General features: G+C 46.6%; 1 protein-coding gene across 2 annotated transcripts in view; it reads right to left on the bottom strand.

Annotated features, from left to right (window-relative positions):
* Nucleotides 1-5,894: 5,894 nt before the first annotated feature.
* The window catches only part of LOC146348645 (alpha-1,6-mannosyl-glycoprotein 4-beta-N-acetylglucosaminyltransferase-like), a 28,095-nt gene continuing 6,792 nt past the window's right edge, over nt 5,895-27,197 (bottom strand). For both annotated transcript variants that reach the window (XM_084853673.1, XM_084853674.1), the window contains exons 2-4: nt 26,591-26,770; nt 23,584-23,731; nt 5,895-18,664 (exon numbers count right to left, since the gene is read on the bottom strand). In XM_084853673.1, coding sequence (XP_084709799.1) covers nt 17,520-18,664; nt 23,584-23,731; nt 26,591-26,692 — 1,395 coding nt within the window. In that variant the 5' untranslated portion in view covers nt 26,693-26,770 and the 3' untranslated portion in view covers nt 5,895-17,519. The remainder of the gene's footprint in view (nt 18,665-23,583; nt 23,732-26,590; nt 26,771-27,197) is intronic.

The raw sequence follows: 27,197 nt of genomic DNA, 5'->3' as shown, positions 1-27,197 counted from the left end.
AGATGACCACTCAAAAAATAGGTTTAGGTCCTCGTCCTCACCTCCACAGCACCAACAGAAGCCATGCAGATGGTTCTGTCACTAACTGTACACGACCAAGCAGCAGTTTAATCATTACCAACAATGCCAACCTCCCCGCGCTCCTCCTTCAAAGTACCGTCAGGGTCGTAGTAGGCCTGAGTTGTCCTCTAAGCGGCGACTTTGGCTTTCCTATGTTTGCCACCCCTGGCTGCCCCAGCCAACCCTTCTTTGGGTCCATCCTGGCTTGTTTCTTGCCAACCTGGAAGATAACAACAACAGACAGCTGGGTGTTAAGTATAATCAGTGGGGGTTACATGATAGAGTTTCACACACTCGCCTAACTGGATGTTGTTCAGGTTACTCCTCCACCACAGGCCCTCCTCTTGGAGATGACCACCTTGCTCCAAAAGGGAGCAACCCAAAGAACTCTTCCATACCAACCAGAGGACTGTTCCTTTTTCATTTATTTCACCATACCGAAATGGGAAAGTGGCCTCCATCCCATCATGGATTTGAAGAACTTGAACAAGTTTATCACTCCCAGGATGGCTACGATCCTCCCTCTCCTTTGGAAAAATGTTTGGTTTACTGCCATAGACCTGAAGAACACATATTTCCATATAGCAATCGCAGAGGCTCACCAGCGGTTCCTATATTTCATCATTGGTTCTGACATGTTCCAGTTTCAGGATCTGCCCTTCCATGTAGCAACTGCCCTGAGAGTTTTTACAAATTGCATGGCAGTTGTGTGTGACTACCTGTGACTTCAGAACATTGAAGGTTTGCCTTACCTGGACGACTGGCTCCTCATCTCGGACTCCAAAGATGCCTTTGTTGTTCCATTGAGACTGTTTTGAACCTTCCAGGAACATTGGGCCTATATACATCACCAGGGAGAAGTCAACTTTGAAGTCAACGCAACTTTGAAGTCAACGCAATTCATAGCGGTGCTGCTGGATTCGACAGTTGCATGCGGTTATCTTCCTCGAAAGTGGCAAGACCAGCTGATTGCTGTCATGGAGACCATTTTTGGTCACCGCTGACAGGTCACCGCGCACACTATTCAGCCATACTCGGGCACATGGCGGTGACAGTCACAGTTGTTCATTGGGCGAGGCTTCGGATGCAACCACAGAAGAACTGATTGCTCCAAAACTTCGATTCCACCTCCGATGCTTGATGTTGTCCTCTAAAAGTTCCAGGGGACATAGCAAAGTCCCTCTTATGGTGGAGGATTCAGCAGTGAGTACGGGTACTTGGCTTCCATTGGAAGTTCAGGCAGTTCTGGACGCATCTAGGAAGCCAGCTGCTTGTTGGTCCTATGCTGCCAAGTGGTCATTGTTTCTGAAGTTTGCGAATCTCCATGGTTTTGATCCTCTTCAGAGATTGATTCAAAATGTTATTTTGATTTTGCATGACTTGTTTCAAAAAGGTTTAAAACTTTCATCCATAAGAGTTTACCTGGCAGCTCTCTCTTTTTATAGAGGGCAAATTCAAGGTTTTTCCCTCTTCACTCAGAGCCAGTGTGGTGTAGTGGCTTGGGTGCTGGACTGGGAGCTGGGAGACTGGAGTTCTAGTCCCCACTCGGCCATGGAAGCTCACTGGGTGACTTTGGGCCAGTCACAGACTCTCAGCCCAACCTACCTCAGGGGGTTGTTGCTGTGAGGAAAAAATGGAGAGGAGGAGGATTATGTATGCCATGGGTTCCTTGGAGGAAAAAAGGTGGGATATAAATGCAACAAATAGATAAATAATTAACTCACCCTACTACTCGTCAGTTCTTATGGGGCTTAAAGAATTTGGCACCTCCAGTAAGAACCTTAGTACCTCAGTGGAGTCTCTCTGTTGTCTTGCATGCCCTTCTTTTGAACCACTTTGAACCTTTGGCCACCACGGATCTTCAGTTGTTATCATGGAAAGTGGCATTTTTGTTTGCTATCACATCTTCTAGACAGGTTAGTGAAATTTGTGCCTTGCATGTGGATCATCCCTACCTGATCTTTCATAAGGACAAGGTTGACCTGAGACTGCGCATCGATTTCCTACAAAGGTGGTCTCTGATTTCCATGTTAACTAATCCATCTCACTGCTGACATTTTTTCCTAGATCTGTCTTCTGACCTGGAAAGGAAGTTGCATATCCTTGATATAAAGAGGGCACTAGCTTTTAATAAGTCGAGGTCGGCATCTTTCCGTAAGACCCAATGACTTTTCGTTTGCTACGGTGGTCCTAAAAAAGGTCTTCTTGTTTCTTCCCAAAGGCTAGCCTCCTGGATTATGCAAATTACTGGCTTAGCCTAAGACCTGTCAGACTTGGAGTGTCCATCTCACATCCAGGCGCATTCCACGCAAGGAGTTCCCATGTCTACTGCCTTTGGCAAAGGTGTGCCATTGTTGAACTTGGGTAAAGCAGCGATGTGGTCAAAATCCTTGACGTTTGTAGAACATTACAAACTGGATGTCAAGGCACATTCGGAATGTGCTTTTGGGTGAGCTGTGCTGTCATCAGTCTTGTTGTGAGACACCTACCCACCACCGGTAAGTGAGCTTGTTAATCGCCCATATGTGTGATGCACAAAAACCATGAAAAAGAAATGTAGGTTGCTTACTTGTAATGGTAGTTCTTCAAGTGGTCATCTGTGCATTCACACAACCCACCCACCATCCCCACTTTGGTGTCAATGTTGAATTCGATGTTGGTTCCGAGGTATGAATGTTTCCCTCAGATTCAAGGCCACACTAGGCGTTCTTAAGGAACTGAGGGAACAGGTAGGAATCCATTGGGACTTGTGCAGTGGATGGTGGGGGAGGGTTCCCTCCAAAATGTTTCTCAGCTTTAGAAGTTCCCCAAATGAGGCTCAGCACAGGCTCAGAGCCCATATGTGTGAATGCACAGATGACCACTTGAAGAATTACAGTTACAGATAAGCAACCTGCATTTACTATTTCTCCCTTTATAGATCTGGTATAGTTTCAGAATGTTAAATGCCATTGCATTGCCACTTTTATACTGTTCTCTCTCAATGCTGAGCTCACAGTAAAGTTTACTGGAAGTTCTTATAATCTGGCCCTCTTGTGAATACAGAATCATGTCAGTTTTTAATCATGTAATAAATACATAAATCCCAGGCATTGTAGATGGAGAAAGAAGCTGGAATTTATGGTTGCAGTGATTCTTAGAAACCTAGATACCAAAATGCACACAGAGAGAACCTCACCTCAGTTCCCTTGATTAAATAACAGGTTGGAACTAGTTTTTGATTGTATTGTTTACATTCTCTTTTAGTTTGAATGTTGTGGCATTTTGGGGCCTGATGATTTTGAGAGTTGCTTCTCTTTCCTGCAAAACCAACCAAATGACCCATGGCCTCATGCTTGCTGCACTCGGGAGACTGCTGAAAAGAAGGCTGATATTCTGAACTTGAAGCTCTGTAAAAATGGAGATCCTAAGTATCTCAATAGGCAGGTAAAAGTATTTGCCTCCCTCCCTCCTGGGGCCCATCAAAGTCATTAGAGACATATGAATTTGTGGCCAGCTGCATCCCTCTTGAAAAGCCACATTTTCTGAAAATCTTTTCACTCCATATTTTTTACTTAAAGTGGCTCCCAGGTGGTTCCCCTGCATTATGCCCTGTCCCTCCGCATTAAATCTTGGGTGTGCCTCTGTGATGTGGCTGTGACCTGACAATGAGGTGGTCCAGGGGTGGGGCCACTCCCTCCCCCCCATTCCCTCTTTTCCCTCACTTGCAATAGGGCTGCTTTCACAATAACTAGCCACCTTTTCCCTTTTATAATTTCAGTAGCCCTGTTTCATTCACAACAGTGGAGTAGCCAGTTTATATGTCATGCACAATAAAGAGTACACAGAGCAGAAGGAGAAAGAACAGCCAGCCACTATTTCACAGTGGTGATACACCTGCAACTTTGCAGTTGTGCGATATACCTACATCTAAGGAATACCCAGAGGGGGGAGGAAGAAGGGCAGCCAGCTGCCATTTTGCAGTGGTGATACACCTGCAATTTTGCAGTCACGTGATACACCTACCACATAGAAATCACAGGCGGGAAAGAGAAAGGGCAACCAGTACATCAAGGACGCATGGACAGGGCTGGGAACAAGCCTCCCCAATCACAGAATCATGCTGAGTCATCCCTCCAGAGTAAGGCAGCAGTTTGCTTTTTCCATTCACAAACAGCAGCCTCTGATTCATTCATGTTTCCCCTTCAGAACAGTCCCATGTGTGTGTGATTTTCCTGCATGTTTGTGGGGAGGAGGAGGAGAAGGAGGAGGCATAATTCCAGTCAGGGAAGCGGAGGCAGCAGCAGCAGTAGCTGCCACTCTGGAGCGGTAGCAGGGGGAGGCAATTCCAGCCCTTTCCCTCCGTGCAGGACCTAGGCGCCTCCTGTCTGCCCACCCGTCGGTCTGTCCCCAGGCTTCAGTATTGCTGGTTCACAGCAGTGGATGTGAGGGGGAGAGGTGTTGGGTAAACTATCCGACATGACTCATCTCTTCCATTAAACTTCCCTGGGCAGCGGAGCATGGAGAGGGGCAGGGAACAAGCCTCTCTCATTGGCTGAGCAGCATCTATGGGGTTGATGATGTTCATTTCTACTAGCGGGACTCCGCCCATCCAGCCAGAAAGTAAGGCAGATTACAGTGCAGTTTGACCTGTGAAAAGCGGGTTTCAAGGTTGCGTTTACTCCACATTTTTTGCGTCACGTGCCCTTGATGGACCCAATCCGATTTCATGAAAATCCACATTAAACATGAAAGCGCTTCACATTTGTTGCCATGTAGATCCGGCCCTGTACAAATCCCCTTATGTTTTCACTTACTGGGCAGAATAATCTGAAGTCAAACAGGCCATTAATTGACATAACTAGAGCTCCTGCCAACAGACCCCAGCAGAAGCCAGTCAATGGGGGTGTTCAGATGATCAGCGGAGGAAACAATGCAGCGTTTGTTGTTTCTCCCACCCCTGCATGTGCTGGTCACACAACCAGAATTACCCCAATTACCTGCGCCATGTTGTGGGTTGCCCTGTTGTCTGAACGCTGCGTGGGCATAGTGACTTTTCAGCCACCCTACAACTCCTACTGCAAGCCATAGGTTGTAGAGTAGATGAAAAGTCACTTTGCCCACGCCACACACCAGGTTTGGAAGACATGGCAACCCATGACGCAGTGTAGGTAATTAGGGGAATCCTGGTTTTATGATTAGGATAATCCCAGTTGCATAGGAGCAGGGGAAACAACCAATGGTGTGTTGTTTCCCCTGTTGATTGTCTGAACCCAGTCAATGTATATGCCAATGTTTACAATTTACCATTTTCCCCTGCCTTCTGGGACACCTGAAAGATGAACAAATTTATTGTAGTATAAATGTTTAGGGACTAGAACTACTTGCATGAAGTCCTCCATTGGCAGCTGCTTGCGTATGTGTGTGACTTCATGTGTCTGACGAAAGCTTATACTACAATAAAGGTGCAATCCTATGCATGTTTCAACAGAAAAAGTCCTACAGAAAGAGTCCCAGCATGCCCCAGCCAGCCATTGCACCCTAAACATGTTAGTCTTTCAGGTGCCACAGTAGTCTTGAGTGTGCGTGTGTGTGTGCGTGCGTGCGCGCACCAGCTCTATAAAAGCCTATGCCTGTGTTTTTTCAGCTTACCTGCCCAGTTCTGTCCTGGAGCTTCACCTATCACTCACAGGTAGGGTTGGACAAACTCATTGCAGTCTGAGCTCGGTGGGTGCTCGGCAAGTTTCCAGGAGCATGCCACAGTTGCCTGCTTCTCTAAGCGAGCCGCCGTCTTTTCCACAAGATGGGGATCTATTTTTTCGTAGAATTATTGTTGTGCACAACAGTGGCTGAAAAGAGCAATTTCCACATTATTAAGAGGTCTCTATTTTCGCAAATCTATGAAAATATAGAGCCCCATCTTGCGTAAAAGAAGCTCTATAGTTGTACTGGGGGGTGAGGGAAGGACTGCTCCAGTCTCCCTCTCTCATCCAGGGCCAGCTATGCAGGGACAACGGCTTGACGAGAGGAGGGCGGCGAGAGGAGCTCCCTCTTGTCTCTCTCCTCCCATCAAGCCACTGCCTTCACGTAGCTGGGATGAGGGGGAGAGAAAGGATTGCTCCTATCTCCCTGTCCCATCCTTGCGGCTTCCCTCTTGCCTCCCTCCTCCCGTCAAGCTGCTGCCTTCGTGTAGCTGGGATGAGGGGGAGAGAAAGGATTGCTTCCCCCACCCCGCTGAGCCATGCACCACCATCTTAAAAAAATCTTGCACAGTGTTGATGGGCATTCTGTGTCCATAGACATATACACAAAAAAGAGCTGTGAATCTTGCATATATGGGCAATTCACAGCACTTTTTGCATATAGGTTTCTGTGTGCACATAGACTTATAAGCAAAAATCACTGTGAATCACCCATATACTCAAGATTCACGGCTCTTTTTTGCGTATACATTTATGGACACACGCTGCTGATCACCATGTTTTTTAAAAACATGGCGATCATGGTAGAGGCGGATGGGCCCAGGTAAGTTGCAGGCCGCTCACCAAGTGCAGGAGGGCGGTCTGGGGACTGGGGAGTGGGAGGGAGGGCTCAGCGGGCACAGCTCGGCGGGTGTGGGTGCCAGCGGTCCGATGGATTTGCAGACTGAAACAGGCGCCCTCGCCATCCTTACTCACAGCTTCCAAATGCCAGGCAGCTCAAGAAACCCCTTTCTAGACCCAGGCCAAATATGTTGCCTAAGTGGGGCTCTGCTTTTCTTCTGAAGAAACAATTGGGGCATGGAGAAAAAAACATCTTTCAGAAGAGTAGTGGATGGAAAAGGTTCCTCAAAACCAGTTCCAATGGAAAGGTTTCCTGTAGTTGGTTGCTCCAGTGTGAGAAATAGAATGTTGTTTTGGGCATGTGAAGGTTTGCAGTGTAATGCATGCCAGACATGGGCTTCAGATAGATAAAAGGTTCTCCAAGCAGGTCTTGCTTATATGCTATCCATATTTCACTGTGGCCATTAATCTCTGCTATATAGACATGTGTAGTCCTGCCATGAATCAATTGCTGCATTCATCGCTGTATGGTGGTTGTCTGCTGTGAACACCGAATGTCACTACCAAGCTCTTGGACATCTTTGTCTAGCATGTTGTTTGCTTGACTAGAACAACAGTATTTTTCTTTTAGTCTGGGGTGTAGTATAGGCAAGACCTTCTGAAAGCCATTGGCTGAAGACAGTCCCATACAGCATAGCTGGTCCTTTCAACAGAAGTAAATACCGTGCAAGTTTAATGGGGTTGTCACTACCCTTGGAGCAATTTCCATTAGGATTTCTTCTATTCACTCTAGGGATGTTTTGCTGCAATTGTGAGGATAGTTGAGAAATATGTCAGCAGTATTGAGGTCGCTTGTTTAGGAGTAATAAGCGTTGAGGTAAGGCAGTCGTGAGTCAATATCAGGAGGGAGCCTAATACTTCCCTCCTGGAAGTAGGTAACTCTGTCCCCTATTCGTTGTGCACCATGGCTAATGCATACCATAGTTTCATGTGCCCAGCAACAGGGATTTGATACAGTGGTGTTTCATTTGCTGTAAGCCATCTTGCAACAGTTCTCCCTAAAAGATGGCATATACATTAATTATATAAATAAATCGTGCTTTTGGCAAAACGTCTAGGCTGTTCCAGGTTTCCCCGACGCTCAGAAGCCACTTCCCATTGGTATATCAGAACCATGTGAGAAGAAACAATGATGTGGGGAAGCAGCATGTAGCTGGCTCCACTCAACACACACAGGACTGGAGTGGCATAGTAAGAAGCCAGGAAGAAGCAGCACCCATGTGCGTGTGCTAAAGTATGCATTCGGCTGAAGTCAAAGCATTAAAGAGGGGAAGGCATCCTCTTTTCCAGACTGGTCTCATTGTTTGCTCCTTATCTCCTTGCCCACCTCAAGACAACATGAAAGCGGGACACTTCTCTTTGAGAGCGGCTACAGGTTGGATACAGGTTCTGGCTTCCGCGAGAGGAAGGGCTCACCGAGAGGAAGGGCTCACCGAAGGTCCTCCACCTGAATCTTGGGGATAACCTGGTCCCTCCAGCACAACAGCTCATCCCATTCAGCAGGGTCTCCTGATGCCCTGTGAAGCATTTTCAGGGGGCTGGACAGACTGCCATGGGAAGGAGGGGACAGGGAAGTCCACTTCCGTCAGTGCAGTTGATCCAGTATCCATCAGTGCAATTGATCCAGTGTAGTTGATCCATATTTGGATCCAGCCATTGTGTTGTTGCCTCCCAAATGGATGCCATGATCTAGCCTAAATGGAAGCCTCCAAGTCGGGGCCAGGGAGAGAGGGAGGGGAAACCAAGCTGCTTGCCTCCAGAAAGGTCTGATGTTGAAGCTGGTCTAATGTGCCTGTGTTGCTTTTTGTTTCAGGTAGCAATCATATTGTTTACATGTTGCTTCTGCTGCCAGATTTACTGAGCCAGCTGGCTGGCCCTGGAGAAAATGGATAATATCAGAAACAGATAAACTCTGGCTACAGCATCTCATTTAATCAAACCAGGAACACTGGCTTCTCACTTAAATGCAACCTCCAAGTATGGACCCAACTGCGGAAGATTCATGAGTCTCTTGAAGGAAAGAGAATTAGACACTTGTAACTCGACCACCCTCACAAGCCTTTAGGGGCAACTCGACTTGCTTTGGTACTTGAAATGAAGATAACCGGTTCTGATTTCATGCTATCTATGTCACAGTGTTACATGTAGTGCAACGGCTTCTGTACAGTTCAATGCCAAATGCTCTGAACTGGGCCCATCTGGGAAAGAAACAAGGCCCAGAATACTTGTCATTGATCTGGGTGTTGATCTAGTTGAGCCAACACGTTACTCACTCTCAGAATCTGTCTTAGTTGACTACTGAGACGATAATAAATTTAATGCTGGTGCTTAATCCAGAATGGCTGCCATCACTTTACCATGTATTAATAATCAGGCAGGCAGTAATGCCTGATTAACATAATCAGGAGCAGAACCGATACTGGGCGGGGGGGAATCTTCACGACAATGGGATGAGAAGTACGTTGGAATATTATCCGGATTTTCATACAATTGGCTTTGGCCTGTTAGGGACAGACAAAGCAAGAACAGCTGAATGGACTGCACCTTTAAAAGCTGGTTTTCACAGGTCACACAGTGCTTGAAAGGAACATCCTCCCAGGTTGGCTGCGGGGAGTAGACTTGGTTGGAACTCAATGAACACACACACACACACACACACACACACATATATATCACACAATAGTTATTCCAAGTATATCTATAATTGCATGAATTACTAGAATTTATTTACATTGCACCAATGTTAACAGCAGGGCAACATGGGTGTCTGTGTGCTCTTGCACTCATGTCCTGCTTGTGGGTTTCCCATGGGCAGCTGGTTGGCCACTGCGTGAACAAGATGTTGGACTAGATGGACTTTGGTCTGATGTAGCATGGCTCTTCTTATGTTCTTAAATATAGAGTGCCTCTGAGCATATGCGGAATGTTATTGAACTCTTGCATTCTCCCCCTAATTCCATTCCACTCCATACAACCATCCCTCCTCATTCAACCATCCTCCAGCAACTCTTCATAAAAACAAATGTCTTCATAAAAACAGATGTCTCCTCTACCTGTTCCTTGTTATGCAAAAGCTCTTATTGTATCTTCCTCCCCATAACTTCATTTGTGCCAAGACTTCACTAGAACTTAGCCAAGGAGTCTGTTTTCAAATCTAGGTCTAAATTATGGAGAAACTCTGAGCATGTACTAAGTGCATTTCCCTCACCACTGAAGCTAGAGTTGATGCCAAATGAAAAAAACACAAATGACAAAACATGCATAGGACTGGGCTCAAAGGGTAGTCAATTCATTAGACTGGAACTGGGTATAGTGTATTAGAACACAGGAGATCAGGCTGTAAACCTCCCTGCAAAAGTAACTTGTGCTGGAATCTTATGCACACTTTCCTGGGGGTACTTCTCCGTAGGCATACATGCGATTGTATGGGTGAGCAGTATTCATTTCCCCCCCCTTCTATTTTTATTAAAGCTTTCTGTTCATTAGCAAGCTGCCTTATATGGAGTCAGAATGTTGGTCCATCGAGCCCAGTATTGTCAACACTGTCTGACAGCATGTCTCCAGGCTTTCAGGCAGAATTCTTCCCCAGTCCTACCTGAAGATAACGGGGACTGAACCTGAGACCTTCTGCATGCCAAGCAAGTGCTCTGCCACTGAGCTACAGCCCTTCCTATTGCTGGTTAATGAAACTGATAGACAAAAGAACCCCAGATTTGTTCCTCAGCAACTACGTGAATCCAGTTTTCTGGAAGACAAGGAGAAAAACCAACCCTCTTGTCTGTATAAAATCAAATACAGTTCAGAACATCTCTTGCCTACCAAAGAGAATTCTATTTGTGAATTTCCCAAGATATGCTCTGTGTGGAATAAAGAAGGGATAGAAAGACCAGGATAGGGGAGAGAATAAGAATGGTGATTGGAAATGGAGAGGGGAGAGAATTCCCCAAGTGTCCCTTTCAGAGAATTAGCATTTCAGAGGATGCTGTGGAAGGTTTGTAAGGATTGCACAAATTAACTATATGCTTTTTTAAAACTGTAAAACCTATTTAAAAGCCCCAGCAATTCCTTGATCATGATGTCACATAGTCCTAACCCTCCTTTTGGAATAATCTTTAGACCTGCAGCTATTTAGAAGAACTTAAAGTGTAGGGGGACAAAGCCATTTGTGGAGGCTGATTGAACCTTTTGCTGTGCTGAAGCTACTAAATTTCTGCAGAAGACAAATGTTCCCGTTTGGGATAGTAAATTCAGATGCTGTGTGAAACACCATTATTTCACATGGCAGACTTCCTGCCCTTCCCTCTTCAAAAAGTCATTGCAATCAAGCTCCCAGCAGTGGACATGGAAGAACAGAAGAGGGCAAGAGAAAAAACAACAAGTGGAAGGAAAGGTGGCAGTCTCCCCTCTAGTTTAAAAGGCTGGTACATTCATACCACGGTCCCTATTGGTCTTCTAAGGAAGCAAGTCCTAAAGCCCCCTAAGTAATTGCAAGGCTACTGAACTCAGAGCAGACTTGTATTAAGGCAGATAACACCAATGGGGGCTGCTCAGAAGATCCAGGGCACACCTCGGAATTCCCTACAACACCCATGCATGCTTGTTGCTAGCCTGAACTTGCCAGCTGGCCTAGTTGCCTTCTCCCAATAAATCACAGATAGCGCCACTGGAAATAGTCCTTAAACAAGCAGACAGAGAACCCAGGCTAAGCACTCTAGCAGGCATTACATGCATCGCTGTTTGCATGATGCATTTTGGTGCCACCACTGCACTGCAGCATGTGAGCGGGCAGTGAGCAGGTGCCACGCAGAGTGGTTGGAGGACAGAGCTCAGCTGGGTTTTGCAGACAACCTGCCCTGTGCCCCCTAAGCTGGCCTGCTGCTCTCAGAGGCGGTGAAGGACTCTGTCCCGTTGCCAGTGTTGCCGGAAGAGACAACTGCCAGTGCGGTCAGCTTTTAAGCGTGGATTTGGGGGTGGGGATGCAAGCTCAGCCTTTGCCCCAAGCAACAGGATGTCTTGGGCCTGGCCCTGTCAAGCAGATAGGGATTCTTGTTGGATTAGCTCCAGGGCCCCAGATCTTTAAGGCAAAGCTCAAATATCCTTAAACACGAAAGGGCTTATTAATGGAAAACACAAGACAAACGCCACATCAATACATTTAGTATTATTATATATAATAATAATAATACAGTGCTAAGCCTCCATTACTATGAGAAGCTTTGTGTGGTGTGGAAGTATTATTATCCCCCATCAGATAAGTGTTGTGGTGAAATTTGAACCACGGACTTCGAGGCTCACAGCGTGCACTCTTGGAAACTATGCTACATTCGTTCTCAGTAGTATGAAGTAAGAGAAACAAAGATGCTTTGTAGCTTATACACAGATTTAACTCTGAAGGCAGGAACTGCCAGATCAGGGTAGATTACTTGGACATTACAGAAACACAGAGGGTTGTCAATGCACGTTGGAAAATTCTTTTATTTCTTCAGAGGGAGAGAGAGAGAGAGACAGACAGACAGACTGAGGCTGTTCTAAAGTGCAAACACATGCGCGCACACACAGAAAGGCATCTTGAGTCCACAGCAATAGTTGTCTTATGCAGTTCCCACGTTCCCAAGCAGTGGTAACTTCCAGGGGCAGCGCTACTCAGGTTGTGGTTTCCTTTGCAAGAGAGAACCCGGGAAACTTTCTGCGCTTTTGTAATCCTTGGTTCATTTACAAATCTATGGACGTAGAGTACAGCTGGAGACAAGCAGAACTGCATTGGTCCTATCAAGCAGCAGATCCACTACCTCCTTGCTAATCCACTGATCGGATTTGGATGAGCTCGTTGTGGGTTATTCAGCCCAAGCCAAGCCACAGTGCCCATGGGTGCCAAGTTACATATGCAACCCCCGCCCAGGGGTGCTCATGTTCTGTGAACCCGGCAAGCGTGGGTTATGCAAGGGTTAAACAACCCTTGCATAACCCATGCTCACCGGGTCAGACAACACAATAACCCCCAAGCGGGGGTTGTAGATTCAAAATGGCAGCATCATATGCCCCGCACACACCACAGCCTCACCATGGGATAAAGAACCCACGATGGGCAGACATGTCCTGCAAACAGCCCCACTGCCTCTGCTAGTTTCAAACCATTTCTACTGTTATTTCACACACATTACGGCCAACCGTCCCATTGGGCAGAGTGAGGCACTTGCCTCAGGCGGCACATGCTAGTGGTGGTGGTGGGGAGGGCAGGGAGCTGGGGGAGGTTTTGTGGAGGACACAGCTGTGTGTCCCACTCAGCCTGCCATGTGCCTCCTAAGCTAGCCTGCTGCCCACAGGTAAGTGGAGGATGCTGTCCCATTGCCAGCGGTGGCCTAAGGTTCAACTGTTACTCCAAGCAAACTCATTCTCCAAGCATGGATCTTTGTGTAGCCAAAAGACACCACCTGCACACAAGAGGGAGCTTTCAGCAGGCTTGGGGAAACCCCAGGGTTTGCATAAGTACAAAAACTCTGTATTAAAAAACCCTAAAGGGAAGGGGGGACCCAAAGCAACCCACTGGGGAAGGCACTTGCTCAGCACTTACAGTATGCTGACTGAATGCTGGGGAAGGAGCAAAAGCTTGTTGGGGTAGGAAAGTGAATGAGGTATTGTGGAAAAGGGAATGGCTTTCTGGCTGGCACCCTGATCAGAGCCACTCATTTTCTTGCAGGTCCTACTTGTTAACTTCCAAAAAGGAAAGCTTTTTGCTCTACCAATAATTAAGGGCCTTTAACATGCAATCTTCCTAAGAAAGGAAGAGGACTGCAACTGCTGATTAGGTAGGTAAGATGCACACCTATTATGGAAGGGACTCTGAGATTTAGGGCACATTGGGGAGTATGCAACGTGTGCCGTGCATGGTCCTCCGTGTGCACAGGAGTGTCCTTGCTGGTGGTGGCATGTGCAGCCCCTATTGCTGGTGGCTGCAATGTAGCACTTCTGGGGGAAGGGGGAAGTCGTGCCCCTTCTGGAAATGAGCATTTCCCCCTGGAAGTGCTATACTGCAGCTTGCGGCAGTGGCTCTGGGCCACCCGTGCAAGGCGCGCACTGGATACTACCCAATGACATCTAATTCCAATAGTGATTAGAAACAATAGTGAGTTTTGGCTGAAGATTGAATTCTGAACAGTAGTTAAGCAGAATAGTCAGCAGCAGACAATATGATAAAACGTTAAAGGTGAGATCTAGCTGCCGCACTAAAAAAAAAGCCTATCTAATTAAAGAATGGGTAGTTTTGGGTGAGAGAAGTGTGACAATGGCCCTGTTCATATGTAACGACAAACCAAAGGTTTCAAAACTGATGGGTTGCTATTTCATGCCAACCAGGTCAGCAGGTGACAACACACTTGGCTGAAATGGAAACCAGCAGAATCTAGAAGCTTAACTAGCTGACCATGAGCATCTTTACATTTAAATATGGCTTTGAGTACGGACAGCTGAGCTGCTTTATAGGCAAAGAGGTATACCAGCATCAATATTCACACCAAACATCCAAATGGAGGTCCAGTACCTGACCAATCATTTAATTTCCTTGTAAGACAACACTGATGTAATGTAAACCCTATTCTTGAGAACTCTGTAGCCCCTTTCTGGAAAGATCAGAAGTGCAGGAGAAGCTTTCTCATTTGCTTAGATTCTCTTCTGAGGAAATTGGAAAAGTTGAATAAAGTGGAGATTGGAAAAGCTCAATGAAATGGCTGTGAGCCAAGACTGGGCTGGCTGGCTGAGTCTGTGCAAGCTTTATCTATGTGTTACGCAAATTAAATCTCCAAGCAAAGAAAATTTTGTTTGTGTGTATGCTGGTCACATTTTTTTGGTTAAAGATAAATATCTAAAAAGAAAACTTCTAAATTATCTGCATCCTTGGAGATGAGGAAACAAAATTCCTCATCTCCAAGGACGCGGATGCACCTGTCTTGCTTTGAATTTGGCCCAGAGAATAAGCTTCTGTTCCAGACAATGATTTTCAGCCCTAAGGCCATGCCAGCTGGGGATTGTGGGAGTTATAGTCCATCCCATCCGAAGGGCGCCAGGCTGGGGAAGGCTGCCCATCTGGAACTACTTTAGATAATCTGGCAGCTCCTGAAAATACCAGAAGTTACTCTGATCACATTTAAGTGTGCAAACTTTGTATATATTATGCAAATTAAAATTCCAAGCAAAGAACAATTTGTGTGTATGCTGATCACATATTTTTTTCCGTTTAAGATAAAAAATCTAAAAAGAAAACTTCTAAATCATTCAGTACAACACTAAAATGCAAGAAGCTGGTCCTTTGGCTTTAGTTAAAAGACAGGAGAAGTCTTAAAAGATGGAGCTTTTCTTAAAATGCTCCATGTAATTTTGGTGAACAGTTAGATGCCACTCACTGCTAGGGAGGTAGTGGGCTCTCCCACACTGGAAGCATTCAAGACGAGGCTGGACAGCCATCTGTCAGGGATGCTCTGACTTGGATTCCTACATTGAGCAGGGGGATGGACTCGATAGTCTTATAGGCCCCTTCCAACCCTACTATTCTGTGATCTCGTGTTACAGAGTCACTTGTAGGGCTACTGCCCTGCACTTCAGAGGTATAGGTGACAGTTGATTTGGTTGGGAGTGCTAGAGCTAGAGAACTGATGGATGATGTCCTTCCTCCATCCCTTTGCTCCCTAGATAACCCATCTGCAGGAATGCAAAGTGATTGCTCACCTCTCATCCAGAGGCAGTATATAGCGATGGCACAAAGCCAAGGGCTCACTTGAATGCCATTGTTGACACAGGTCTGGCAGATGTAACTTTGGCTTCTGCTTATCCAGTTACAACAGATCCTTTTCCATTTGTACAGCCCGAGAATGTGGACAGGTTCCTTGGAGAGGGGAAGCCTATCACTTGTGTGCTTCCTTGCCCTTCCTGGCTAATAAAAGCAGCAGGTGGGGGACTGGCTGAGTGGGTAAGGGTGGTGGTAAACGCCTCTTTACAGCAAGGTCTGATTCTGCCTTACCTAAAGGAGGCAGTGTAAGACCTCTGCTTAAAAAAACCCGCCCTGAACCCCACTGTACCAGATAATATCCGGCCGGTCTTCAACATTCCGTTCTTGGGCAAGGTGCTGGAGCGTGTGGTGGCTTCTCAACTCTGAGGATTTCTGGATGAGATGGATTATCTAGATCCATTTCAATCTGGCTTCAGACCTGGTTATGGGACAGAGACTGCTTTGGTCACCTTGATGGACAATCTACACCAGGAACTGGACAGGGGAAGTGTGTCCCTGTTAGTTCTGCTGGGCCTTTCAGAGGCTTTTGACACCATTGACCACGGTATGCCTCTGAGGTGTCTGCCTGAGGTGGGATGGGAGGCACTGTTACACAGTGGCCCCGGTCCTTCTTGGAGGGGTGATCTCAGGAGGTGATGCTGGGGGATTCCTGTTCGATGCCATGGCGATTGGCCTGTGATGGCCCTCAGGGTTCCATCTTATCCTCCATGCTATTTAACAGATACATGAAACCACTGGGAGAGATTGTCCAGTGTTTGGGGGTTTGGTGCCACCAGTATGCTGATGACACCCAACTCTATCTCTCCTTTCCATCTAAATCCAAGGAGGCTGTTCTGTTCTAAATCCATACCTGATGTCGGTAATGGACTGGATGAGGGCAGACAAACGGAAGCTTAATCTAGACAAGATAGATTGGTCAACTGAAAGGCAGATCAGGCAGTAGGGATTCAATCTGAGCTGGATGGGGTTACACTCCCTCTGAAGACTCAGGCTCACAGTTGGGTGTACTCTTGAATTTGTCCCTGAACCTGGATGCCCAGGTCTCGGCAGTGAACGGGCGTGTGTTTGCATGGCTGAAGCTAGAGCACCAACCACACCTATTCCTACAGTTGTCTGATCTGCCACGGTCACCCGTGCCTTAGCTACATGCTGTTTGGACTACTGTAACACATTCTATGTAGGGTTGCCTTTGAAAACTGCTGAGGAACTTCAGCTGATCCAGAATGCTGCAGCCAGACTGTCGACCAGGACCAGTTACAGGGAGCGTGTGACTCTGACATTACAGCAGCTTCACTGGCTACCACTCTGTTTCCAGGAGAATTCAAAGTACTGGTCATGATCTATAAAGTCCTATATGGCTTGGGGCCAGGCCACCTGAAAGACCATCTTCTCCCATATAAGCCTGCCCGCTTCTTAAGAACTACTGGAGAGGCCCTTCTTACGAGACCATTGCCTTCAGAGGCGTGTTTGGTTTTGGACAGAGAGAGGGCCTTTTTGGTGGCCGCTCCCAGGTTGTGGAAGTCCTCCCTAAGGGAGGCTAGGTTCGCTCCCTCCCTGCTGTCCTTATTTGCTTTTAATGGTGCCTGCAAGCTGCCTTGAATGCCATTTTCTGGTAGAAAGGTGTATTACAAATCAAATCAAATCAATCAAATCAAATCAAATAAATAAGGGAAGTCCTGGGATTACAAGCTGGGCTTGCCACTCTGTTTCAGCATCCAATCTTACCATTGTTTCTCCACCCCTGCTGTCAAAAACTGTACAGTCAATGGGAGCACTGGAAGGAAGATGGGCACAAGGTAGCCCCGTCTGGGGACCGGGAGACCTCAGTCAGGGGGCCTCCCCTGATATGTGCAGCCAAAGACACTGCAAGTGGCCAACATTACCAGAGAACACTGTTGGGGGCATCTGATGCTCTGGGATGATGTCTAGATCAAAAGCATATAAGTTGTAAATGTTACAGCCACCCATCACGACAGAGAATGCAGAATCCGCTTTGTCCTCTGCCTATTGGATTCTGGCACTAATAGGGAATGGCTACAACCACAAGCTGTAGTGTTCCTACACGGTGAATGAATCTGATTGTACAGCATGGGGTTCATTCAGGGCCCAGACTTTGTCCAGATGCTTATGCTGTTTATGACCAGCCATTCACTCTGATTCTTAGTCGCCGTAATGCGCACACACTCGGGGGCAGAGGCTGTGCTGCTCTCCAGACTCTGTCTGTCAAAGTTTCCATGCTTAAAGAGCCCAATGGGGGTGTAGCTGGCGCAATGCAGGTCACACCAGTTCTTCCCGGTGCCCAGCTCCACAAGCCCTGCCCGGAGATAGTCCTCCGGGCGCTGCTTAGAGCCTGTACGGATCTGGATGCGGAAGATGCGGGCAGCCTGCTTAAACACGATAGTGAATGTGTTGCCGGCAGAGGGGGCCTTGCCCCAAAAGTAGTCCTCCATGCTGCTGTAAGCCTTATAGGGTAGATAATTCTCAAATGTTGCAATATCTGTAACCATATCTGCAGGGGGATTGTCAGGAAGGGTGGAGAGGTCCTCTTCAAAGTCTTCGTCTTTCAGCTTGTTTGCCGTGCCCTGGAAGGAAGAGTAGTGGCCAATGTGCTGGAAGAGGGATGGCTTGAAACGAATCACCTCCTTCTGGGTAAGGAGGAGGCGGAAGTGCACAAAAAGCCAGTCACATGGCATCTCTTGGTAAAAGAGCAAGAGGAATCGAGCAAGCCGGGGCAGATCACTGGAGTGGTAGAGCTTGCCGATATAACCGAGCTTGGAGAACTCCAGGGTGACCCAGTAGGAGTCCCCCTGGGATGCCAGCCTCTTTCGGATGGCTGAGAAGAAGGACTTGGAGCAGCGGACATCATCCTCAATCATGAGGTAGTAGGTGGAGAGGTTGGCTGAGAAGTTCATGAGGAAGGCATAATCCACGTTCTGCTTTGACCGGAAATGCACACGGTCTTCAGCATCATTGAAGTTCCTTTTCAGGCCTTCCAGGGGAGGGTAGTATTCAGACGGGGCATGGATGACTAGCAGGCGGCCCATCAGGAGCTGAGGAGCAAACTGCTTGGCAACCTTCTCCACCACGTGAGCGTTCCACTCCTGGTCCGGATCAGCTAAATGCACCACCACCACCATCTCCCTCAGCTCTTCTTGTGATGATTGTTCAAAGACGGACCTCAGGGTTTCCAGGAGATAGTTCTCCCGCTTCCGCTTGACGGAACACAGCCCGACTGTCAGAAACTCTGCAATAAAGAGCAAAGGGATACACCTCATAAATTCGAGACGTACTTGCAATGGCTACAGTGGTCATGTCGTTTCTCTCATCAGTGCCAAATGCAGTTCCTGGCGGCTTCACAAGTTCAGGAGAGCGACTGGCAGGGCCACTAAAGCAAAGTGACGGAGCAGACAAAGTGGAATACTTTTTCACACAGTGTATAACCAACTGAAGGAATTTGCTGTGACATGATGTGAGGATGACTCCAGGCCCAGGAGACTTTAAAAGATTACACGAATTCAAAGACGACGGGTCTATCAATGGCTATTAGACATGATAGCTTAATGGACTGTCCCATGTTCAGAGGCAGTATGCTGGGTAGGGGGGCCAAACGGTCAGGGAGGGCTGCTTCCCAGAAGCATCTGGCTGGTTACTCCAGTGAACAGGATAATGGACCAGAGCAGCCTTCCCTAAGCTGGTGCCGTCCATGTTCAGAGGCAATATGTTGGGTAGGGGGGCCAAACGGTCAGGGAGGGCTGCTTCCCAGAAGCATCTGGCTGGTTACTCCAGTGAACAGGATAATGGACCAGAGCAGCCTTCCCTAAGCTGGTGCCGTCCATGTTCAGAGGCAATATGCTGGGTAGGGGGGCCAAACGGTCAGAGAGGGCTGCTTCCCAGAAGCATTTGGCTGGTTACTGCAGTGAACAGGATAATGGACCAGATCAGCCTTCCCTAAGCTGGTGCCTTCCATTCCCAGCATTCCTGAACATTGGCCATGCTGGCTGGGGCTGATGAGCCATATATATATGTGAAGCACTTTTATGCAAATCGCCAGCCAGAAAGGTTCTTGGAGGGCTTACATATAATCACACAAGGCAGTCCCTGTCCCCAGGCTTACAGTCTAAAAAGACAGGGCTCGCAAAGAAAAAGGGATGGGAGGGTAGAGGGGAAAAATAATTCTTTAAGCATGGCTAGTGAAGGGGCCCTGCTCTTCCTCTCTTCTCCCTCAGTCTGCTGGAATGGCTGCTGGTGGTGACAGTTGAGGGGGAGGAGCCTTCATGAGGGAGGCCTTCGGCAGAGCTGCTGGAATGGCCCTGCTCTCCCTCGCATCTCCCTCCATACAGCCTGCTTGGAGTGCCAAACATCTGAAGGACAACAGATTGTGGAAGGCTAGACGAGTTGGACCTTTTGTCTTACTCAGCAGGGTTCCTATGTGCTGGTTATGTACTTATATTCACTGCATGCATCTGATGATGAAAGTTTATTGCCTACTCAAAAAACCCACCACTACCACCCTGGGCTACAATAAACTCGTTAAGCAGGAAAGTGCTCCGGCATGTTTTGCCTTCCTCTGCTCTGGGCAATTCTAAGAAACCTGGCAATAAAACCAGCTGTCTGGAAGGTCTGTGCAGCTGGATTCAACATGAAAAGGATGAGCCTGGGATCTGTACTTCTTAAGAGCCCCCGGGAATTTCATGTAGGGTGCTGTGACATGGAGACTTCTGTATCTGTTGTTGTTGTTGTTTATTCGGTCAGTCGCTTCCGACTCTTCGTGACTTCATGGACCAGCCCACGCCAGAGCTTCCTGTCGGCCGTCGCCACCCCCAGCTCCCCCAAGGTTGAGTCCGTCACCTCCAGAATATCACCCATCCATCTTGCCCTTGGTCGGCCCCTCTTCCTTTTGCCTTTCACTTTCCCTAGCATCAGCATCTTCTCCAGAGTATCCTGTCTTCTCATGATGTGGCCAAAGTACTTCAGTTTTGCCTTTAATATCATTCGCTCAAGTGAGCAGTCTGGCTTTACTTCCTGGAGTATGGGCTGGTTTGATCTTCTTGCAGTCCAAGGCACTCTCAGAATTTTCCTCCAGCACCACAGTTCAAAAGCATCTATCTTCCTTCGCTCAGCCTTCCTTATGGTCCAGCTCTCGCAGCCATAGGTTACTATGAGGAATACCATTGCTTTAACTATGCGGACCTTTGTTGTCAATGTGATGTCTCTGCTCTTCACTATTTTATCAAGATTTGTCATTGCTGTCCTCCCAAGAAGTAAACATCTTCTGGCTGCAGTCAGCGTCTGCAGTAATCTTTGCACCTAGAAAGACAAAGTCTGTCACCGCCTCCATGTTTTCTCCCTCTATTTGCCAGTTATCAATCAAGCTCGTGGCCATAATCTTAGTTTTTTTGAGGTTTAACTGCAACCCAGCTTTTGCACTTTCTTCTTTCACCTTCGTCAGAAGGTTCCTCAGCTCCTCCTGGCTTTCAGCCATCAAAGTGGTATCATCTGCATATCTGAGATTGTTAATGTTTCTTCCAGTGATTTTAACTCCAGCCTTGGCTTCATCAAGCCCAGCACGTCGCATGTGTTCTGCGTACAGGTTGAATAGGTAGGGTGAGAGTATACAACCCTGCCGTGCTCCTTTCCCAATCTTAAACCAGTCCGTTGTTCCGTGGTCTGTTCTTACCGTTGCTACTTGGTTGTTATACAGATTCCTCAGGAGGCAGACAAGATGACTTGGTATCCCCATCCCACCAAGAACTTGCCACAATTTGTTATGATCCACACAGTCAAAGGCTTTAGAATAGTCCATAAAACAGAAATAGATGTTTTTCTGAAACTCCTTGGCTTTCTCCATTATCCAGCGGATATTGGCAATTTGGTCTCTAGTTCCTCTGCCTTTTCGAAACCCAGCTTGTACATCTGGCAATTCTCATTCCATGAATTGCTGGAGTCTACCTTGCAAGATCTTGAGCATTACCTTACTGGCATGTGAAAGAAGTGCCACTGTTTGATAGTTTGAACATTCTTTGGTGCTTCCCTTTTTTGGTATGGGGATATAAGTTGATCTTTTCCAATCTGTTGGCCATTCTTGTGTTTTCCAAATTTGCTGGCATATGGCATGCATCACCTTGACAGCATCATCTTGCAAGATTTTAAATAGTTCAGCTGGGATACCGTCATCTCCTGCTGCCTTGTTATTAGCAATGCTTCTTAAGGCGCATTCAACCTCACTCTTCAGGATGTCTGGCTCTAGCTCAGTGACCACACCGTCAAATCTATCCCCGATATTATTATCCTTCCTATACAGATCTTCCGTATATTCTTGCCACCTTTTCTTGATCTCTTCTGCTTTTGTTAGGTCCTTGCCATCTTTGCTTTTGATCATACCCATTTTTGCCTGGAATTTACCTCCGATGTTTCTAATTTTCTGGAAGAGATCTCTTGTCCTTCCTATTCTATTATCTTCTTCCGCTTCCACGCATTGCTTGTTTAAAAATAATTCCTTATCTCTTCTGGCTAACCTCTGGAATTTTGCATTTAATTGGGCATATCTCCCCCTATCACTGTTGCCTTTTGCTTTCCTTCTTTCTTGGGCTGCTTCCAGTGTCTCAGCAGACAGCCATCTTGCCTTCTTGGTTTTCTTTTTCTTTGGGACGTTTTTTGTTGCCGCCTCCTGAACAATGTTGCGAACTTCTGTCCACAGTTCTTCCGGGACCCTATCTACTCAATCTAGTCCCTTAAATCTATTCTTCACCTCCACTGCATATTCATTAGGAATATTAGTGAGCTCATATCTAACTGATCTGTGGGTCTTCCCTATTCTCTTTAGTCTGATTCTAAATTGTGCAATAATTCTGATTCTGATTCTGTATCTGGCTCAGCAGCAAATCAGAAACAAACATCAACCAGGGAAGTCACCCTCAAATGAAGGTTGAATGAAGCATGAATGAGGACCAAGCTGATAGGCAGCCCTTCCTTACTTTGCTATCATTTCCATCAGGCAGGTGTACTATCGCCATGGCTCCATCCTGAGCATATGTGGCTGGGATACATGAATGTGTGTAGATGTGCATGCACACACAGAGTGCAGCGTTTCTAGACCCTGTAATTGCACCTTAATTTGCAAGCTGCCTGCATTTTACACTCTCCTTTGGAGGGGTGTGTGTGCGTGTGCGTGCGCCTATGGGGACTGTCATGATGAGTGCCTGCACTTCAAAATTTACCATGATACCAGGCACATCCTCTGCCTTAGAGCTACAGGAAGTAAGAACATGGATAGAAAGAGCAACAGCAGTAGCCCCATTCTTTCCCTGCCAAGAAGTACAACAGAGGAGGAAAGATATGGGGGTCATATGCTGTATGCCTCAAGCTCCATTCCCCCACTGGGTGGCAGTGTGAGGCCAGCAATGGGCAGAAGAGCCCTACCAGTAGGGATGTATGAGAAAGTAGTTTCAGTTTGTTTTTTTATCAGTTTGCACCTTCCTGACTGAACATGGACTTGGATGCAATCTGCAGTTGAAGTCTGTACATTTCCAAGCTTGCAATGTAATTTCTGGACCAAAAAAATGTACTCAACACCATTTGAAAAATGCACACGAAAAACTGCATTTTTTTGAAAAATGCATACAAATACGGTTTAATCAACGGGAGAAGAATGCATACATTTCAAAGATGTGTGCAACTGATCTGTGCATTTGGAAAAATACGCACGGATCTCCATGTGACAAGAAAAAAGAAACCTAGCAATCTATACCAAGTCAAGTCGGAACAAGCTTCAAGATGGAATTTGGAGAACTTCGGTGAGCTCAGGTTTTGCTAATTCACACATCCCTACCTACCAATATCCCTGCAGCTGTGGCCCAAGCAGCCACAAGTGTTTCTGTTATTTTACACACAGATCACTGCTAGGATTAATGGTAAAAACATGGCTCCAGCAGAGATCTGTGTTCAGGAAATGATGAGATCCTAGCAGTGAGTCATTCTGCTCTGCAAAGGCCTGCATGCTTGGGCATCCCAAATTTGGCTTCCAGTTGCCTCTGTGGCTACACAGACCATACTGTGCATTCTGTTACAACAACCTGAACTGCAAACTCTTTTGGTGTCTAAGGCCCTACTCTGCCAATGCTTTGACTGTATTTGATCTGCCTGCTGGGAGTCTGTGGTACTCACTTTTCTGGAGTGAGGGGATGCCAGCAAGATAGTGATAAGAGACATTCAGGAAGTTGGTGGCATTGCCTAGTTTTTGAAAGTTTTGTCTGTTCCAGTCAGCGTGAAGCTGGGTTAGCCCCACGCTCTGAGCCCATCGCCGTACCTCCTTCTGTGAAGAAACAAGACAGAAATAGCTATAAATGTTCACCATATTCCAGAGAACATCGGTGGCCCAACACAGTGGGCTCTACATCTCTAGATAATGAGACTCTCTGCAATCTCCTGTCTGCATTGCCATCACTCCTTTTAATAGGGAACTTGTGCAGTCAAGAACCTATCTGTCTGGAAATGAAACAAGGCCACCCAAAAGCAAAGTAGTCATTTCTACATACTCAGGGGACTCCTGAAGTATGCAGAAGGATGTAAGTTGTAAAAAACAAAATCAAAACCCCAACAAGCAGAACAGCGCTCTGAGCTTCCAGGACCCCAATGGAATATTAAGAGCATAGAGATAAGAAAAGTATGGAGTAGCTCCTCTGATTGGAGTGGGAAGTCCTGAATTCACATGGAACATCAAAGACAGGAACTCTCATCTTTGCTTCTACCTTCTGTTCGCGTGCACGCGTCCACGCGCACGCGCACACTGCTCAGTCACAGGTACACAAAAACCTGGATTTCTCCATTCATCCACTCTTTCTTTCTGCCACTCCCTTTTCTCTTCCTTTCTGATACCCCATTCTTCTTCCCCTGTTCTCCTTCCCAGTGGCCTGCCAGAGGATGGACAGATCACTCTGACCAGAGATTTAACTGATTGCTTGCAGAAGGCTTTTGAAATTAGGCTGGGGGGAGGGAAGAAAATTAAGCCACAGGAAAGGAATCACAAAATGGACAGATTATGTGAGTCTATCACTTCAGTCTATGGTTCTTGGCATATTAGAGTATTAATGAATACTCTAATGAGTAATACGTCATTAGAATATTAATGAAGAGAAGAGGAAAATGGAGGGCAGAGGGAATAATCCACTCAACCTGCTAGCAGCTTGGAAAGAATCCTGGAGTTGGGGGAACTTCTTTCCCTGCACTATACAGGGCTCTTTCAGGAGCAGGAAATGGGAAAGGAACTGTTCACCTTTCCTACTCTCCACAGCCAATTTCCCTCCCCACCGCTATTAGCAATAAAATGTGAAGTTTAAGGTTGGCAGCTGTCTCCAAAACTGAGCCCTCTAGAGCTATATAGCACAGCAGAAGAAGGCCTCAAGGGGGTGGAAAAGAAAAAAGGCATCCATTTCCCCTTCCGCCTTCGAAACACCTCCCCACCTCCCAAGGGGCCTGAATGGCACAATAAGGTTCCTGTCCCAGGAATAAGAGCACTCCTCTCAGGGGGTTGGGGATACACTGCAACGTTTTGTTGTAGGTCCCCACTTGTCAGGATTATAATGAGCAATCAGCAGCCTAGATGTATGCTGACTTGATCTCTTCACTGCTCCCTCTCTACTTGATTCTAAACTGTTTCTTCTGCCACTGAGGAGTGGGAAGTAGGGATGCTTGAGGATTTTGTTCAACCTGCATTTTTAAGCCAATCGGATTCACACTTCCTGGATGTGAGTATCTCAACAGAGTTATCCTTCAATTTTCACACTTGTCCAGATTTTGGGAAGCATTTCTCAGCTCAAGAACTGTACCACAATGTGTACAAAAACCAGTATTTTAGGAAAGATGTGTATAAAAATAATGTGAATTTTCATGTTTTTTAAAAAAAAAATATTGCCAATTGATGCAGAAACAGGATGGAACAGAATCATGAATAAACACATGAGAAACTGACATGGACCTGAAATAGAGTGCTCCATCCATCCCTAGTGGGAAGGTGGATATAAGACTGGTTCCTCAACAAAGAAGTAGGGCTCTATACTATGCTGTCTCTACCTCAGACAGCAAATTTGGGGCTACCATTAAAAGACAGCAAATTGTCAATTTATAATTTATTATTATAGTAGTGAACAGACCAGCCTTCATGCAGGTGGGAATAGCCCTTATGTTGATACACGCAAACTTTTGGAGCTGTCAGAAGTGGACACATTGCACCCGCCCTGTCTGAATAAAGCCACACCCGCTGGCACCCCTAGGCATGACCCCTGCCAGGTGCACCCCTGTAGTCCCTCAGGAGGGAGCTTTGTCTGGTCCATTGCCAAGGATGGGCCTGTGCCACAGCAGAGGGAGGAACAGGCCTATAACTCTGTCCCTTGGCCTACTAATCTTCCCTGGCTTCAAACTGAATTGACAGCAAAACTATGCACTGGTTAGGAACGTGTGCCCTTATTGACTGAAAATCTTGGAGGGGTCTGTCTACTCCATTTCCCTGAGGGAGGGGGGCTGCCCCACAGCAAGGGGAGGGGGCAGGCCTATAACTCTGTCCCTGGGCCTCCTAATCTCCCCTGGCTTCAAACTGTATAAACTGCAAAGCTATGTGCTGGTTTGGGCAGCGTGCCCCTAGTGGCAGACTTAGACACATTGTAATCAATTTAAATGTGTCCAAATAAATAATACATTTAAAAAACAAAATAACCCTGAGGCACACACCTCCAGGGTTCGCCTAGTATGCATACCAAGTTTCAGGTGTCCAGATTTTACAGTCTTGGAGCTATGGCTGTGACAGGTGGGCATACAACAGACACAAATCCTGTTTTATTATTAGAGATACTGACCACCACTGAAGTTTCTTTTGGTTTTTCTGCCTCGGTCAACCAAAATGGTTTAGCCTGTCTCTGCTGCCTCCCTGCCCCATGGGGGGGGGGGGATTTCTGAGCCTAAAGGAAAAGAACCTGGATCCAAATGGGTGGTGCCTAAGTGCTTACATTAAAGTAGCTCCCTGGAAACACATTTTCTTGAAGATATTTTGGGAAAACCACCTCAAGAGAGTCTGGGACTTCTCATGGGACAAGAGATCAAAGGCACGGGTATGGCAGGGTCTGCTAGGTTTCTGCTTTCTCTTTTTGCACCCAGAACAAATGTGTTATGCTACACTCACCACTGCAGAATCCTCTTGGGTCCAAGGAGTCAGATTTATGATGAGCAGGAACACAAGCAGGGAAATGGCTGCTGTAAGTGAACGCCTCAGGAAACACCGCATGGCAACTGGCACCCTGGAAAGGAATGCTTTCTGCTGGAGGCTAGAGACAACATAGACACTCTGGCTGCACCCTGTCAGCTGGGGGAAAAATATGAAGAGCCGTATCAGAAATGCACAGTAGTGAAGCTTCAGCCATGACGCTGGGTTGTGTACTCAGGAAATCTTGCATTAACTTAGGGCTGTGTCAGGGCCTAGTAACCAGCTACTTGTGTACAGAAACATTGCCTTCCCAAAACACATACGAATGCACATTACTTTTATAGGTACTATAAAAGGAACTAAAAAAATAAAAACCAACAGTAATAAATAAAAATTAATGTTATTTATTACATGCCTACACCACCCAAAAGGTAGTATAGAAATGGGCAGTTCACAAAACAATGAAAACCATAAAATATAAGAGCATAAAGCAGAATAAAAATGTACAAATAAACATAAAAACAGCTACACACTAAGAAAAAAGTAAAACCAACAGCAGCACTAAGATATAAAAAGCACAACACCA

Source organism: Heloderma suspectum, chromosome 4, assembly GCF_057233095.1.
Source record: "Heloderma suspectum isolate Gila_16-S chromosome 4, 16-S_ref, whole genome shotgun sequence".
NCBI classification, from domain to species: domain Eukaryota; kingdom Metazoa; phylum Chordata; class Lepidosauria; order Squamata; family Helodermatidae; genus Heloderma; species Heloderma suspectum.
Note: the sequence above shows the minus strand (reverse complement) of the source record. Positions and strands in the feature narration are given on the sequence as shown.